Raw genomic sequence first — 18,817 nt, forward strand, 5'->3', positions numbered from 1 at the left:
TTCCCTCCCTCCCCCCGAACTGGTCAGAAGATGTTTGGGTTGGCAGGAGCAGTGGTGAGTGCCAGTTCTCCACGTACGTTAAGAGAGTGAACTGAATGCGGTAATCGGTTCCTGTTTCCGCCGAAGAACAAGTGTGTGTGGAAGAAGATGTGACCATACAGGGGCCTCTGGACTTTCCGCTCTGCTGAAAACTGCTCAGACTCATCTGCCCTGGAATTTTAAAAACCGGAGAGAAATTCAGAAACGTCAAATTTTTCTTGGAAAGGATTTGTTGGGGATTTTTTTCACAGTTGCCAGGTGAGGAGCCAGCAGTCAACTCATGTCCCAGGTGGGGAGCCGGGCGGTTTGCCCACCTCCGGCAGCTGGTGGGCTGGCAGGGCACCAGGCACGTTGGCTGCCAGCTGCTGGTGTCCATCACGAGTGACAGAATTGAGACCTTCTGACGGCAAAGCTGCTTCCTTGGAAATCGGCAAGACCTCTGAAGGAAAAGTGCCGTGCTGGAAATGTTTGGTCCGCTGCAGCACGTCACCTGTGTGACTGTGTGGACAGGTATGTTGCCACTGCTTGGCTGCACATTCACTGAACGAGACCAGAGCCTTGGCCGCAATAAAGGTAAATCAATAAAATGACTGTGCTGAAGTGGAATAACACCAGCCCTGAATTTACTCTGAGCAAACTGGTGGGGAAAAGAAAATGTACAGGTGTGACCAAAATTTTGAGCTGTAGGTGACAACGGTGACGTTGCTGTGAAGGTAACGCTGAGGTGAAAACAGCCTTCTAGCCGTTCTCCTCAACCCTCGAAATATGTTCTCAGTGGCAAAACTCTCAAGACCTTTCAGATAACCTATTGAGGTCAAAAGCTCCACAGACAGCACGCTGGGTTTTCAAGGATGTGTCACCCAGGTGGGAAATCCTACCCTCGAATGGCGAGTGCTTGTAGCTAAGCTGGAAATATTCAATAGTAAACATTACCGTAACATGTGATGCTCAAAAACACAGCTGTGATCGTCTCTTGTAAACACTGCAAGGTGTGGGTGTGCGTGAAAACTAAGGAACACGTATATCTGAGATGACACTGCAGGGTGTAGCATTCTATCACCTCCCGCAGAAGCAGAGAGCAGGAGGCCTAATTCTGCTGCAAGCACAGGCAGGGTTGAGGGAGCAAGGGAAGGGACAAGGGGCCCTGAGGCAGTGGGCTTTTTGTCACGCACCCTCCCGCGCATCCCCCACCCGCAGCCTGGGGTGGCTCTGGCTCCTCTGGGTTGCCCCTGGTACCCCCCCATGTCGTGGTCTCCACCAGACTTTGCAAGAGGGCAGATTTAGGGTAACCCTGCACCCCACATACCGAGAGCAAACACCAGCACTGGTGTGGTGTCTGCACGCCACTGCAGCGGCGTGCAGGAGATAATCCAGAGCCTGCCCCACTCTCTTTGAAAGGATTTTAATGTCATTTATTTTTGAGAAAGTAAATAAAAGTCAAAATTCTGATCCCATTTTTTCTATCCTCTGTTATCCTCAAAATCCTCATTAAGTACCCCAGATGTGTTTGAATTCTTCCCATAAATTTTCTATGTTCATCTTTTTAAAGGCAGTTAGGAATTACAATATGAGACAATGTCTTTACACTAATTTTTTAATGTTGCACATACTGCATTTTACACCATTAGAAGAAAAAACAACCCAAAGTAAACCTTAAAGACAGAAAATAAATATCTTTTTTATGAATATATGCAGAAAGAGTGCAAAAAATTGCATCTGTAAAACATTTAAATGCCGAATCATACAACAAAAAATTTACAAAAGCACTTATTTCTTTATACATGTCAGCTTTCCTCTTATAAACACAAAAATATTTTAACAAATCTTACAAAGATCAAACCCTTTTGCCCTTCACCAGGAGAAAAGTGGTGAAGAAAGTGTATTACCTGGAGGAAAAGGGGGGAAAAAAAGCCAAGAACAGATAAACAAAACGTCAGCCTAAACACGTACCAGGGAAAGAAATCTGGACGCTGAGGAGGAATTCACCCCTGTGCGCCGGAGTGCAGGAGACAAGGCCCCCGAGGAAGAACGGCTGTCCCTGTGGAGAGCAATGCGATTCCTCCTGCCGAGACCAAAGTGCTCCTTGCCGTGCCACCCACCCCGCACAGCAATCAAGTGCCCTCTCTCCTGCTCCCCTCTAGCCAAGGCTTTATTTCCAACAAATGCATCCGAAAGCAGCATCAGTCCAGCCGGGAGACCTTAAACCGAGCAGCGGTGGGAGCGCTGCAAATGGCCTGGCTAAACCCTGTGCCTCTGTCTGCAACGTGAAGAGCCGAGTACCCACCTCAGACCGGGCACGACAGGGGTCCGTGACCGCTGCTGGTCCACATCAGCGCTCAGAAATACACCTCACTGTCAGGCACGGACACTTTGAACCACACTTGTATTTAAAATACACACTTTCTTTTCACACTTAAGCAATGCTGGTGCAGTGAGACAGTTCTCAGAAGGTGACCCTCGGCGCCTGTGATGCTAAGGTCCGTGTGGTGTGCAACGTGGCACTTGTGAAGCCGCCCAGATGCACGCCAGCTGGCACCTTCCTGAAGTTTGAGCAACCCGCTGCACACGCGCTGCAGCATCGCACATTCAACCCGCCCGGGATCTCCTGGCACGTGGCCACCAGACGCTGTGGCTTCTGTTCAGACATTCAGAAGGCACAAGCAAATGACTGAAGTCCTTAATTTTCAGCCAAGAAAAGAGAAAGGCTCTTGGGTAGAATGGGAAAGAATGAGGTCATGTCCTCTGAAAAGCTGGTGGACCTTGTCAACCAATGTCATCTCGCACAGCCCAAACTGTGACGGTCAACAAAACTCATTCCTAGGAAACTACCTTTCCCAACATTAGAAGATTGCTTGATTCAAAGAACTATCTTGAGGGATCATAACAAAACTTGTGACATAACTAAAAAAAAGCAGTAAACATTTACTGTGTGCTGCACCAAATCATAGGAATTTGCCTTGCCAGGAACACCATGACCTTCTCCACAGGAAGGAGAAGAGGAAAGGCTGCCAGTACGAATGCAACTAAAATAAATCTATCACATGATAGAAGGCAATGATACTTCAAATTTAATATTTTATAATTACTAATTATAAATTATATATTCATTGTATAAATTATTACAAAAACACATTGGTTCTGAGTAACTTGAGTGCAGTAACACAAAACAGACCTTTGGGCTTCCTGTTCAGCAAAACCATTCAGCTCTCACTTCATTACTACCTAGAGGACAAACGAAAATTAGACCGAAGTTTTCCAGAATGTTAGCAGTAAGTTCACCTTCCAGCAGATCACAAAAGAATCAACTCTCGCTGCTGCAGGAGAGGTAAATTTTCACATCTTTATTGCCAGCCACATAAATTTGGGTCTGATACAACACACTGATATGTGAGAGATGTCTTACAACCATTTTATAACTAGCACACTCTGTTCAACTGTTTTAGCGTATTTTTAAAAATATCTTACTGTACAAGTATACCCTAGAAAGCATCCAGGGTGTTTGAATCCCTAAAATATGAAGACATACAAGAGAAGCTTTTTTGATTTACGTAATAAAAATATGTATATAAGATGCAGATTTCTTTTCCCCAGCACATTTCCAAAAAAAGTCTGCTCGTACATTAGAAGCATCTCTCCTGTGAAGCTCAAAAGCTGTAGGGCTCCTTTACCCCTGAGTTCTAATAAAGTGGTCCTTCTTTAGGTCTTCCAAGACAACTTCTGAAGTCTGAAGGAGTTTTTCTGAACAAGCCAAGTTTGGAATTTCCACCTTTGGTCATTTATCTCAGCATCAAATTTCTCATTAAAACCTGGGAGAAAATCGTTGGAAGGTTTTTATCCTCATACAAAGAAATTTACTAATTTCGCTCCAAGAATCTTTGGCCTGAGACAGAGGATGAAATATATGATCTTAAAAGGAATTAGTCTGAGAAAGATGAGTGTGACTGGGAAAGGAGCTTACAGTGCGAAACAGATTTCCAATTTTTAAAGCGACAAGCACTACAGCACCATCACCTGCTGTGGTACCAGGGAACAGAGCAGCCAAAAGTTGCTTTCCTTGTCCTGTTGTGGAAATGCAGTTGATTTCTGTCCACCTGTATATCTTCAAGCAAATATGAAGGTAATATCCAGTTTCTCTTAGTTCATTCAAGTAAAAATTATGTAAATTTTAAACTTATATTTGGACTTTATGCTATGTTACTGGACAGACAACAGTACATAGCACTTGCCATCATTAAAGCACTGTAGAAACATTAATTACTGTTACCCCTCATGCCCTTCTTTGGGGTAAGTAACCCCAAGCACCATTAATAAATCATCAATTACTGAACAGCAGCATTGACCATCTCCCATAGTTCTAGAATGAATACTGCAGGGAACTATTTATGCTACAGCATGACAATATTTTCTTCTTATTAACAGCTGGTTTGGGGAGGAGGCATCATCCTCATTTTAACACAAGGACATGAGATGCTGAGCAGGTTCCTCAGCTGTATTTGACACAGCTCCAGTGACTGACAACAACATACACGATCATGGAGATTTGTTGACAGTTGCAGTAAAAATCCAGATTTGTAGCACTGGTCTCTAATTTTAGGATCTGACCTTTAAACATCTAGAGCCCAGTCTTCAGCAGGACTGAATACCCCTGGTTGAGAGGCAACAGAGTAGTTGTGACTTTGTTCTCCAAAGGAGATGTCTGTGGACACTATCAACGTAACGTCACCAGCCTAAAAACCCGAAGGTCTGCCTCAGTGGTGAAAGGCCCCAGGGCAAAGTGGTGACGGAGCCAGGGCGGGCGGTGTGCCGAAGACCCCAGCTCCTGCCACAGCCTGGAGCTCTCCCCTGGGTGCTACCCACACACCAGCCACCCGCCACAGGCGCAAGAGAGACGGTAAGAGGGGGGAAGCCTGGTACTAACATGCACCACATCACACTGATGGAGTCCAAGAGGGTGGATTTACAGCTCCATTGATTTAGAAGAGTCGCAAGTAGCCAGAGTCCCATTTTTGTTCCTTTCTCCATTATTTCTGTTAGTATGATTTGTCATGCTTGCAATGAATTTCTTATAAAGTGACTTTCATTTATCATATAAAGTAAAAAAAGAGAAAACAAAACCAAACCAAAAAGCAACACTGTAAAAAGGTTCTTGCTCAGATGGTTCTCTGGAAATTCTGCGAGCAGTGACCAGCTGGTGCAAAACAGCAACCTTCTGGAAAACACGGCAACACAGCCCGACTGCTCCCAGCACTTTGCACTGGTACAGCGCTGCTCGGCAGAGTGAGTCCTCGTGAGCTGGCTGGGTCAGGGTCTGCTTAACGCACCTGCCCAAGTATCGCCACACAACGAAAAGCCAGGGTACATGGTGCACTGGACGCAGCCTTTTAAAGAAAAGAATCTTGTTTAAGACTTCTGTTTTAAGCTCTGAAGTATTTCTAGAGCTTCTTTCTTGGTCAGTTTGTTGCATCTGCATGGCCAAAGGAAAGTGTGCCTGTAGCTCCTGCTCTCCTTGTCCAGCTTTTCTGTAAAGGTCCCCAGCCAAAGCCTGGGCCACTGCTACCGATCAACATACAGGCTATTTGTTGCAGGGACTGGCATTCTGATTGTCAGGTTGTGCTAACACCTGCACACTGAAATTCTACTGCTTTTGGTACCCCCACCAGGCACCTAAACTGGCACTGGCAATAAAATGTGCACACGGAAAAGGCTCACCTTCCTTCTGCTCCACAGGCATTAGCCTCTGAGGGAAGTTACCCTGCACTCTAACTGAGGAGTCGCAAATAAACTCAGTAGTGTTGTTTTCCCAGACTTTACGTCTATGCACATGTGCAATGCTTTTATAAAATATTATCCTTTAAGCCATTTAAACAAATTCTCACTCTATGGAGAGATGTGCATTAACTTTAGACAACATTGAAATAACCGAAAAAGGTCAAATTTCAATTACAACACAAATGGTGACCTTGTGTCCATTTAGTGCATTCTGGGCAAGACAACTGCCTTCAGTTGCATTTATTTAACAGATGGAAGAACTTGGCAGTTTCATTAACACAGCAGTATTAATGAAAAAAACATGAGACGCCTTCATTCCATTAGGCATGTCAGCAAAAACAGGCCAAGGGAGAGAGGGAGAGGACAAGGAAAGAAACCAGACTAGCAGAGGGTGCATTGGACATACGTAAGACCACATAACATGAAAAACCCCTGAATTTTAACATGCAAAGGATATTGGTACATTGCAATGCCAGTTATGGCTAAAGACACTGTACAGCTCCTATATCTCTGTCCTTGAGGCTTCGTTAAAGTAAGACTCTCCACTGCAAGTTCATAAATAAAATGGAAATGACTGTAGTGTCATAAACATACAGATAGAAAAATAGTGCAAAGCCAAGGGCTGGACACTTCAATCTGTCACAAGTACCCCTAGGCACTACCATTACTGCTCTCAATGAAAACACATACAGAACACATTCTTTATTTATTATAAATGGCAGTTGCCTGCATTGCACTCCATCTTTGAATGTACTGACTGCCTTTCTGCTTCCCTTCAGAGCTCTGGATGGAGAACAAATACAGCCTTTCACACTGTGGTGAGCGCTGCCTGCCCTCCAGTCACGACTGGGAGCAAAGTCAGACAGTATTTATAAAAGAAATCAATTAAAAAGTAAAACAGATGCTATCATTTAAGGCCTTTGTCCCTGCTAGTCTGCTCAACAGACTACACTTTCTTAAAATAAGAACATCTACCACTTCTGTTACAGTAACCAGAGAGCGAAGTTAAACAAAATCAAGGTCACATTTACGGCTGCCAAGAAGGCAAAGTTCCTGAGGCTCGGCCAAACGCAACAGCAAAGCTGCTCTTCGCAGCACCCCTCGAGTGGCCGGCACTGCGGGCACAGATGAGGGCAGACCGGCGGCAGGCGAGACCAACGCGGCGCTCAGGCCGGGCACCTGACTCGAACCCCGCAGCCCTTATCAGAACAGGTTTGGAATTACAACAGATCATACAGTGCAAACTCGTATCAGTTCCCACAGATCTAAAATGCACAGACGGGAGTCCAGAACCAAAGCCACCGCCGGCCAGGGCTGTGAGGAGCACCAGCCATTAAGGAAATAAACTCCAAGGAGCAGAGTCTGATCTCGGCTACTCCTGAGTGAGCCTGGAGTAACTCCAGCTCTGCAATGAGGCTTCAGTGAACTTATACAGACAGTTGTAACGGATACTGGGGTCTGAATCAGTTTGGTGGTGAGGCACCAAACTAAAATGAAGGGTTTATTACACGACAGCCTTTCAGATCTAGAGTAACTAAAAATTATCGGTAACAGAGTTTGTTAACCTTGAGTGGGACAGCAGAAATACCCACCAATGGACAGAGCTTACACTGACACAGCATTTCCGAAGTATTCACTTCAGCAGGTCCGTAAGGTTTAAAGGAGGGTTTGGCTTAGCCTGGTCTGAGTCAGTTTTTACCAGGGTTCTTGCTGCCACCCCATGTAAACTGTTGAAAAAATATACTGACTGCCTAGAAAATAAACTGTGCACTATACACCCACATGTGGCCACTCTACATACACGCAACCAAGATCCCAATACTGTGCTGTATCATGGCTTTTCTTAAAACATTAGCTTTGTGGTGAGTCTACTACACCCACATTACTGAAAAAAAGGCATGCCCAATGACAGGGAAACCTTCATACTCCTAATATTTCAAGGTCGATACATCATGTTCGATCTGAAAAAATAACAGCTTTCTCAAGGTAGTCCAGTCTTACAGAAGAGAGCCCTAGCTGGTTAGAAAGAATTTCATTGATTTTTACTTCTGTAATTGAGATCAATAGTATAAATCAGATTTATTTCAATGCTGAAAGAAATGCCAGTTGACAGGAAACTGTCATATGTATTTTCTTAACAGTTTGTTACCTTTAACGGGACACAAGCTATCAGGCAGAAGAACTTAATAAGGCTCTTCCCTCTCACTCTTTAAAAAAAATCCCAAACTTTCTGAGAAATCTGAGTGTCACCAAAAGCCGACAGAAAGCAGGACATAAACGACTGGGTCTGCAAAGGCAGAGTAATACTGCAAGATCAAGTCACGTGTGGCTGACAGAAGACGGTAAAGTTCTAGCAGTCTCAAAAGGTGGCTCATATTTAAGGGTATGAACTACTGAATAGTGTCCTATTTTCCTTTTATAAAACAAAAACTTATACCATATGTACTGCACAATTATCTAGGCTTTTCCCACACTGGGACTTGTTAGTGACAGAGTAGCCTGTAAAGAATAGGCACTTATCCCAAGAACTGGCAAAAAAGGGAGTATTATTTGGCAGGTGTGGCACCAAAATACAACCATTGTGCTTTCTCACATACATAAGCTGTACACATGGAGGCTCAAACAGACACTGAGTTTTAGGTTGTTGGCGGGCTGTGTTTTTTCTTTTTGTTTCGGCAAGATTTGCAAATGCAGCAGATGATGCACGGAGATGCCACGAGCAGCAAGGGAGAGGTCACCAACGCTATGATACCTAGTCCAACGAGGATCCCCACAACCTGAAAGACGTGGTGGGGAAAAATACATGTTTAGCTAATGTGGAAAATAAAATAAGCATGGGACAGGTCACAAAAAAAAATAGAGGCAAACATGTAAATAGTCATCTAGGTCTTTCACTGAAGGGTAAAGTCTCTCTCCTTCATGCATACGTGAGAGCTCTGCTCAGTTGACTAGGAACCCACCTGCGTTCTGTTCCACATCACTGAAGCACGTGAGTGGCCCAGCTTGTTTCTGCAAGGGCCTCTGTCGTAATGTCTTAAGAAGATATCATTCTGAAAAACAAAGAGAAGCTGTAAGAGCAGGTTACACTTCTGTGGGGAGAGGTTCAAGCCTGGACTGGAAATACAACTTTCCTGACACTGCTGTAAAATTACCAGCTGCTGGCAGACAAGTTCACTTGTCTTCCAAATAATTACCTAGAGAAACTTCCTGCAGTTTCAAAAAGCGTGATGTGTTTGGGATCTGAGCTGCTGTATAGCGTCTTTCCCCACACACTTTTAAAAAGCATAAGCATATGCATTGCTCCTACTGCACAGGTACCTAGTCTGTAATGTGGTGATGATAAAGAGGCCTGTAAACAACAGATACTTCTGAAAGCTAGCAGTCTGAGGGATCATCTTCCTCCTATAATTCTACCTTCTGTTCTCTTGCTGTCCCTGCACTTTAGAGTCATTTTATTCCTAGACTTAACAGGAAAATTTAAAAAGTAGGAAATCCTTGTTGCTGTCATGCAACCTATGGGAGCTTTTTCTTTTCTCTTTTCCCAGTAATACTTATGAAATTATCCATTTTATCTGCCGAAGGTGACCTGCACTACCCTTCCCTAGCTGGCTGCACTGTAACCCAACGCTGCTTCCTCCTTCATTTGTCAGCGTTACTCTTTGGCTCTGCAGGTATTACCTTCATCTACACCTGGAGCTCCTGTAACTCTGCGCATTTAGAAAAAAAAGCATTTGAATCACACAGCTAGAGTTTCTTTTTTCTTTCTCCTTTGAACTGACGAAAACTTGGTAAGGGCATGTCTGTGGAGTCTGCGAGAACCTGACAGTCTTCCAGTTCAGCATGATGTTAAGCAATCGTTGTGTACTGTCTGTACTCTGAGGCAAGCCGTGAGGCTCATGTGGAAAAAGCATGCTCACACACACAGAAATGGGACATAACACTAAGCAAAACCTGTTTAGCATGCTGAGAAAAGGGAGGATGAAGAATGAGGAAGTCGCATTGTTTGCTGGCTGTGGAGCACAAAAAAGAAGGAAAGAAAAGCCATGCAGCATCTAATGTTTTATTTCAAGCACTGGTAAAGTCCTTTTCACACTCCCACAGTTGTTACTGATGAGTGTGCCAAAGAAGGAAGCTGTCATACACACAAGCACATTACTTCCTGTACTCTTCATAGTGCTAGCAAACCTGAAGTCTATAAAAACTGAGACTTGTAGGAACCACCTGACAAATAATTAGCAACCTGCAGTTCATCATCCATGTTCATAATCCAACATTTTTATCCTCAAGTCTACTAACCAATCATTCTCTTCAGCAAACATGGCACTAGAGATGGACTGGTAAAGGAGACCTAGTTCATATAAGCTCTTAATGCACCCGCTTGTGAAACAGCCCAGTACCATACCGTTTTTTGGACAGGCTGTGACCCTTGCAGTTGGAGCAGGTGGAAGATACTTATTTCCCTGGCTCTCAACCAAACTATTTTTAGCTACTGCACTGGAGAAGGGAATCAGAGAAAGGCAGTGCTGGAATGGACCTCCAGAAAGCAATCAGTCTGTCCCATTTCCCTCAAAGAACGAAGATGAGACACAGGGATATGGCTATGATCCTTTATCAAAAAAGGATGTTAATATCAATAAAAGCACTGGATGAATGAGAAGAAAGAAAGAAAGTTAGAAGCTGAATTGAGCCATTCACCAGGGTATCAACGAGTTGCTGGAGAGATTATATAGGGTCTCCGACTAACCCCAACACCACTGCCCTTTAACTAGGGTGTTTTTTTCTCAGCACTTACATCCAAGTTCTGTAGACAGTACCAGCAAAACGTGTGCTTGCAGTTCTTGCACATCATCTGAGCACAGCCCTCATTTCGCTCAATGTAGATCCGACAAACTGGGCACTGCTTAATTGGTGCCTCTATCTCTGTTCCAATAAGTGATCTAGAAGAGAAAGAAAATCTTGAAGTGAAATGCGAATGCAATTACTGTTGACATTCAGCTCCACTGCCTAATGTGTACTGTGCTTATCTTAGAGACCATCTAATGTTCTTTTCTTAAGGCACTTCACATATGAAGCTTGTTATATTCAGTACAATACACTGAAGTATACTCACTACTAGGTGTAAGATCATGTAGAAGTGAAACTCCATTCATTCCCTTGGTCTTTTAAGGCTACATAAAACGAACACTGACTATACGCACAAATGTATCACATACAGCATTAAAAATCACACTTTGTAGAACAGCTTGCACCATTCATTTAATAGGACTGGATTATGCAGTTTATAGCACTGTCCCTGCCTTAGCAAAATAGCCTTAAACTCCACCAAAGCCAAAGATAAAACCTGGAGAAGAAAAATTGTGGCAAGAGCTCTTTGGCAACTCCTATTTGATGAAGTCTCCAGCAAGCAGAATGCTTAGATTTCAAGCAAGTCTGCACAATTCTTGCAAAAAACCATACAAAACTTTGAACACACATGACTGAACTTAATCTGGTTCTGAAAACGGAGATGGATGACCACAGACATCATATAATTTAAACACAAAAGTGTTTTCTTTCTGTAGATTAATGCCTTATGTAACCTTATCTGTAGGTTCTTTACATCTATGCAAAATCAGCATAAATCAGATTTCTCACACCAAATGGCACATTTTACACCCACTCTGTGTAAGAGTTAAGATTTGGCTATGCAGAGATCCTATAAATATTAAGCAGGGGTGATTTCTTAATCATAAAATAAGCAAAGTTTGGATCCTGGAATATCAGCGTACTGGATTTTTTGTAAGGGGACAAGTCCTAATTCTAGCAGGCAAACAAAGCCTTTAGACAGATTCAAAGCCCTGGAGGGCTTCACCTTACAGAAGTGTCAGTGGCATAACAAGCTTGATAAGTACCCAAATAACACTAAAAGTAAGTATTAAAAAATAAAATATATCATTTAAACTAATATTTAGACTGGAATTACATTTAGGAAACACCAGGAGAGATGGAAAGTCGCAGAGATGCACCTGAGGTGCAGAGCTAGCACCCCGTGCCAAAAGGAACTGAGCGACTGTGTTGCCTCTGTGGGTTCCCCTCTTACCCCTGCTCAGTTGGTACTTGAGTAGTTTGGTTTTCCTGGCACAGGCGCTGAGGGTGCCATGCCTCCTTGCAAGAGGAGCAGAACGTCAGGTGGCAAGCTGGGCACTCCACAGGCACCGGCACTCCGGACTCGCTCGGTGCAATATGGCACACAGTTTGGCAGTCAGCTGCAGGGCACCATGCTCGCTGGGGGTCCAAGTGGACTTCTGAAATGTAACAGAGAGAGAAACAAAATTGTTTATAGAGTCCCCTTCTCATTCCAGCAACGTATGCCTAGGTATGCAAGATGCAGTTCTGCGCATGGGTGGGAAGGCTGAAGCCTTCTGCACCAGTGACCATGTGAATTCAGGGCTACTCCTCTTCTTTAGGCAGGTCTGCAATCGCACTCTCCAAAGGCAGCTGCATTGGAAGCATCACAAGAATGGCAATACACGATGTGGGACATATTATTTGCCTTTATAGGGAGGTACAAAAGACAAACATAAGTGCTGCTTGATGGGAAGCATACGTATTGTGACATTAGGCCATTCCATGTGTTTCACGTGTGCAAGCCATGCAGTATCTTTCATGTAAACAGCAGAAGGACTGTCATTAAATTAACATCAAGTCACTTTCCATATATCCTCCCTTGCATCTAAAAACTCCGATTAATATCCACTTTATTATATGATCATGATTTGTCAAGTATCAGATTACAACAACAATCAAGACGAGATTCGGGGTGGAGACATTGAGTTACAGACATCACGGCACGACAGTGAATGATAAATGTTGATTCTTCCCCTCGCTCCCCAACCTTTGCCCACGGAATCTGGCCTTGCAACGGAAACCCAGCTGAAACATGTTCACTGTCAGGGGTGCCCACTGTGTGCATGCTTTATACTGGCTCAAGGCCACGAGGTGCAGCCAAACACTCCCATCCTGCACAGCCTCCTCAGAAAAGGGCTGTTGTGCCTGCAGGAGCTACCTGCCTCTCCTCCTTCCTGGGACCTCTCTGGCACCACCGCTGAAAATAAATAGACGGAGGGGATGTCTCAGCAACAGGTGAAAATCTCTGACTGGGAGATGCCAAAAGCCATTACAATGTTCTTCTGTCCTTCCAGCAGATAAATTATTGCTCCACTTGAAACAAAAAGCTGCATGAGGGCCCCTGACATATGTTCTCCGGCAAATTTTGCTGAAACAGTTGAAGGCACTTCCTCCTATGCAGACCCTGCTGCCTGCACTGCTCCTCTGCAGGAGGTTGCTGGTAGCCCACAGTGAAGGGGGGTGGTGGATGGATATCTAGCAGATGCTCCAGTCAGCATGAAAAACAGTGATATCAGTTCAGTGTCCAGATACCCAGAAACTAGAAACTGTACAACTAGAAATGTGTTCAAAGAAGTAACTCTCTTCCCCAGGCTCTCAAGCATTAAGATATCCATGCATGAACACCCAGGGAGTGTTCTGCCTCCAGCCACTTCATGAACCTAGTTCTCTTCTTTCCTCTTATTCTCTTACAGGTGCTTCCTTTGCCCCTCAAAACAAACAAACATTTTGCTTTCCACTGAATGAAAGCCAGAAAAGAATAGTTTGCAGCTTCATTTCTGGCGAGAAGACAGTGACATGCATGGGCAATACGAGATATTTTACATTTGTATGTACTTTTTAAAAGTAGTGTCCTGACTGAGAAATCATTATTTCTGCAGCTTCCCTCCGTGCCTCTTTCTTTTAAGAGGCTCAGTGTCTCTTGATAGAAACTCTGAACTGGTTAAGACCATGGCCTAGTAGTGGTTATTGCATCTGAGTCTTCACACAGAAGGTTCTATATGATTTCTGTTGCTAACACCAGTTAAAATGAGATAAAGTGCAGTTCCTGCAGATAGCTGCTTAACATACTGAACTTTGGAAACCTAAATTCTCTTATCCTGGTTTTGGATGAAAGACAGGATGTCTGGTGTTGACACCACTGAGAGGAGGGGAGTTGGGTTGTGAATCTTACTGATTTTCACAAATTTGTTGCAGCAAGATGTAATCCATGAGATGAAATTCCCTCCTCTCCCACTTCCTCCATTTTACAAAGAACCTACAGAGAGTGTTTTGCAATCCATGGTTTACCACGGAGTACAAGTGAAATCAGAAAAAAACTGAAAGGAGCAGCCAAAAAAAGGAAAGAGCCTACCATATTGCTCTGACGAGATCCTCCAACTTTTGTTTCAGGCCATTTCTCTCCTCAGCCTTTCCCCTGCTGCCCCACAGCCAGTTTGGCCACACTTGCTCCGCTCTCAGGAGGAAAGCCTTCCCAAACAGTGCCAGAACCGCGCAGGGATCCAGCCAGCATTCACATAATGCACAAGCAAGCAGGTGAGATGTGGGAGACAGACAGGGGAAACACAGCACCCTGAAGAAAGGAGAAATTCTGCCTCAGAACAGGTACTCACTGAAAGGATGAGCCTAGGCCTTTTGCAGTATATTAGGAAAAGCTCCTCTTAAAACGGACTACTTTTCGGTCAGGAATAAAATGGAGGTTCTCATCATCTACCACTTGGCCTATCAGCCTCTTGTCACAGAAATAGAAATATAATGCATATGTCCTAACCACATCCTACCCCTCTATTTCGTTACTTCTGATGACCACATCAACCCCATCCTAAATAGACACAGAGCAATTCCTGTTTCTTCTACTAAAACACGCTGCACAGAAGCTCTGTGGCTAGGTCCTGACTGGATGCAGGGATGTTACAGATATGTAAGAAAGCTTGCTTTTAAGCCTGAAAACATTTGTATTCTAAGAACACAAAAACCACAAGAGGACAGAATATTTTCAGTGCATTCCTTATTAAACTAAGCAAGTGTCTATAGATACATAACTGTATGCCAACTACTTTTCATTACTTTTTCGCCCAATATTATTTGTCAATTTTTTTAAAAAACAAGGAAACGTAGTGGAAATCTATTCTGTCAAAATAGCTAGCACAGAGTGGGAGTGGGGAAAATAGCTTTTGGATGTGTAAATCCTTCTTCAGGTCTTCAAAATTTTTCTCAAAACTCATCTCGTGATGGAAAATGGCTGGAAGGGTGAGAAGCATTGGCTTCACCCATCACCTGAAGACTGGTAAGCAAAGACTACAGAGCAAAAGCAAGTCTTTTGACTTACCCAAGAAGCTGGTTATTTATTTCCAGCATTTCTAGTACAGCAAAGGGGGTGCTGAAACAAAGAGCCCCTATCTCAACAGAATAAAGCTGAGAGAAGAAGGGTCTAAATAAATGAAGCTGAAGGGTTTGAATAAAGGGCTTTGTTAATCAGAGCGAAAGTCATGAAGGACACCTTAGTACCCATCTATTTTAAGAATCAGAATTTGGCCTATTGCATTTGCAAGCACAAACAAGATGGTACAGCAACATCCGGAAAACTTATCGCTCTCTATTTATTTCCCTTACCATGCTGACTCCTCCTTCCCAGCAACAAAAAACCCTAGCAAGCCCAAGTTAGCTCTTCCGCAGTGCCTGGTCTGAAGAACAAAACTGAAAACTAAGACGAAAAAGGAGCTTAAAATACGTCATGTGTGAAGGTTTTCTTAATTTTTAAATGAATCATGAAAGGTTGATAAGAGCAATGCTACTACTATGCCGTATTTTAATTCTTCAAAATGCTCTCTGTCATTAAGTAAACCAAACGAATTCATGGCCCTCAGAAGATGTCCTTGGCTCAGCTTCGGGCTGATACCAGCCCTGCCCACCGGGCTCCATCCTGACTGGAGCTCACATGTTTTCAGGGAAAGGCCCACGGTTCAACACAAAGATCAATGGATTGCCTTTGCCGCTGGGCCAAGGAGCCACAGCTAAGTTTGGCTGAGGGCCAGGGTCAGACTGGATCGCAAGGCACTGAGCGTTCATGGCTGGCGAGGGCCCGCAAGAGAGGACAGAGCTGAGCAGCAGCAGCATCGGCTGTGCATAGCGCTAGGCTTGAAAAGGGCTGGGTTGCACCATGGCTGACACGGACAGGTGGCACACATTAGATCCCACCCACTGGGAGACCCTGGACAGATTCTGGGTTGGAATTCGCCCCCAGCAGGTGCCATCAGGCAGGTTTATTGCTCGTTTCAGAAGACGACCGTAAGGCCAGCGTTGGCATTGGCCAGGGCAGGCAGGCATTGCCAGGCTAGGGTCAGGTCTGAGAACAGAGCTCCAGGCCAGCAGAAGCTAATAAGCCAGGTCCAGTTTACAAGTTTTAAAAGGTCAGCCTTGGGGGTGGCGCTCAACCCAGGACAGGCAAAAGGTTTTCGCCAACGCTGGGATTAGTGTTGGTGTCCAGGTCAGAGCTTGTGTCAGCAGGAAACGTTCCGGAGCATCATTAAGCCGGATTTACTGCTGGGGCCAACAGGTAAGGCAAAAAGGCTAGGGTGTAAGCCTGCTGCTTGGATGCCAGTTTTACTCATCATCAGGGAGAAAGGACAGATCTTAGAAACATCATGAAGAGAAGTAACAGGGGTGGAGGAGGATTTGTCAGACTTAGGAAAGAAAGAAAAGGGAAGGAGGATTTAAAAAATAGACAACTTTCAGGCTTCTGTGTGTGGGAGGCAGTAAAAAAAATAAAGATGTAACAGGGAGCTGGACAAAAGATCATGAGTTCAGCTTTGGCTAGATATAGAGGATCAGATACCAGGAAATCATTAGTTTCACAGTCTTCAGTATAAAAAAGGTTTTACATAAAACAAATTAATGTACTGCAAGAATGTCTCTCTTTCTTAACCCTCTAATACAGTGATTTAACAAGCTCTGATTTCCACTGTCTAGGGCTGTAAACAAGCCGCCACTTGGCTTATGAACTGGAGGGACTTCCTAAGGAATTAAGAGTAAATGAGAAGACAGTAAAATAAGAGAGAGAAATAAAAAATGAAAGCAGGGTTTGGGATTTTTTCGTTTTGGCCTGTGTGCCTGCAAATCCTAGCTACAATCTGCATCTGCCCATGTACTCTGGGGCATACTTGGGTACACTTTCAGTTTTTGTACTTCATGGTCATTCACCGTGACTCATGCCAGATGTGATTCTGAAAAAAAAACATACATACTTTTATCTGACCATTTTTTCAAGTGCGTTACTGTGCCTTTTATGAACCTCTGCATTTTCATACACATTCTCAATCCATCTGCATCTAAGCATGCATGCAAAACAAAACCACAAATACAGTCTTTCAAGGAAAGTTTGAAAACAGGCAGAGTCAGGGCAGACCAGTCCCAGATACGCTACCCTGCAAGCCACCACAGAGTGAGTTCTTCTAAAAATGCTGCAACTTCCAGCTGAGACTTTCAAGCTGCTGTCAGTCTTTAAAACCAGCATGGGACCTCATCTTTCTGACTAGCAAGTTCCTTCTTTAGCCTTGGCAAGGCACCATCTCCTGAAGCAGAAGGCTGACCTCTGGCATAGGAAAGTTTGGCTCTAGCAAAACCTTCAGTCTCAAACTTCTTTACTAATAGGCCTCACTCAGAAATGAGGGGTCCAGTTATCCCTCAGGAAAAAATAAAATATACCAGATGTAAACACATGAGGCTTCTATATAAGCAAAGCTCTCTTGCAGGGATGTTAGCAAAAATCCCCACCACACTGCAGGGTCTGTCCCTCCCAGAAGTTCTGAAGATCTCTATGGATGTATGAAAGGACTATGTGCACCCTGTACCAACCACTAGCACCTTGTGTAGTTCTACCAGTACAACCACCACCTCAATGACCCAGGATGAGTATGCTCTGGGAAGAACGATGCAGCCTCAGGCATGCAATCCGAGAGTGTTGTCCACAAGCTTGAGTGAAAGCATGGTATCTCAGTAAGATGCCCCTCTGTTGATTCTGCTCCACTGAAAGAATTTCAAATTTGTCTGTGGAGCAGTCAGAACTAGTGATTGCTCTTAAACTATTTCATAACAAAGTCATCTCCTCTGTCTCTTCCTTAACTCACCCAACAGGCTTTGTCTTTGCAGTATGTAATACTGCTGCCTCCACTGACACTTTAAAAAGGAAGGTAATAGAAACCAAAAGGTTCGCACCTCGTTCAAACTTCAGCCTCTTGTATAACTGAAACTGGTCAACAGGCACCAAACAGGCAATCTGAAACGAGAAACAAACACACAGAACAGGCATTAGAAACACAGACTTCAAAAAAATTAATAAGCATCCTATTCTACACACCTGCTCTCCTTAGCTGGCTCTCAAATCCACTTTCTTTTCCTGCTTGCTTTCACAACCACATTCCTCTGTACCTTGAATTCCTTCTCCAAAATGTAAAGCAGTTCTTGACCTCTCCTGTTTCAGCCACAAAGCCCAGTAGTTCAGCCCACATCTTTCTTACCATGCAAAGCAAAGCCTTCTCTGTGGATTCTGTATTTACTTCAGGCTTCTCAGTTTTATTTCATGTTGGTTTAATGTAACGAAGGGTGACAGCTTGCCAGCTTTGGAGACTGCAGCGTGTTGTTCACGCACAAGAATACAGCTCAGATGAACGGTTCCTCATTTGTGTCTCCCAGTTTTAATGGCAGGGGTCACTTAGCTCTCAGCAACTTAAAAGCTAGTCTGGTATCCATTTCTTATTCACTTTATGGCTTTTGGGCTGAGACAGTTAACGCCACTGTTGTTGGAATCTGCCTTAGACACGCACCAGCCCACTGAAAATTGGACTGAATTTAACAAATTTAGCTGGCATAGACAAATGGGCCTTGCTGACACATTTTACACATTACCAGAATTAAACTAGCAGCCTAAAAGGCTAACTGCTCTAATCTCCAATAAACAGTCTATGTAAGAAAACCAAGTACCCTATGTAAAATTAATAAGCAAGCCTCCATACAGGGTAAAGAGGTCTTCAAAAGAAACTTCACACACACTTCAGGAGCCACGTTTGTTGGACTCAGAATCTGAGATCATTCTCTTTCTTTGATCCATTCGTAATATTGTACCAGC

General features: G+C 43.9%; 1 protein-coding gene across 2 annotated transcripts in view; it reads right to left on the reverse strand.

The window, feature by feature from the left end:
* Positions 1–1,632: 1,632 nt before the first annotated feature.
* Positions 1,633–18,817, reverse strand: part of RNF144B (ring finger protein 144B) — a 55,682-nt gene continuing 38,497 nt past the window's right edge. For both annotated transcript variants that reach the window (XM_009939414.2, XM_075416817.1), the window contains 5 exons: positions 17,908–17,968; positions 11,888–12,092; positions 10,601–10,745; positions 8,769–8,858; positions 1,633–8,585 (listed from right to left, as the gene is read on the reverse strand). In XM_009939414.2, the coding sequence (XP_009937716.1) occupies positions 8,445–8,585; positions 8,769–8,858; positions 10,601–10,745; positions 11,888–12,092; positions 17,908–17,968 (642 nt within the window). In that variant the 3' untranslated portion in view covers positions 1,633–8,444. The remainder of the gene's footprint in view (positions 8,586–8,768; positions 8,859–10,600; positions 10,746–11,887; positions 12,093–17,907; positions 17,969–18,817) is intronic.

Source organism: Opisthocomus hoazin, chromosome 3, assembly GCF_030867145.1.
Source record: "Opisthocomus hoazin isolate bOpiHoa1 chromosome 3, bOpiHoa1.hap1, whole genome shotgun sequence".
In the NCBI taxonomy this organism is placed as follows: Eukaryota; Metazoa; Chordata; class Aves; order Opisthocomiformes; family Opisthocomidae; genus Opisthocomus; species Opisthocomus hoazin.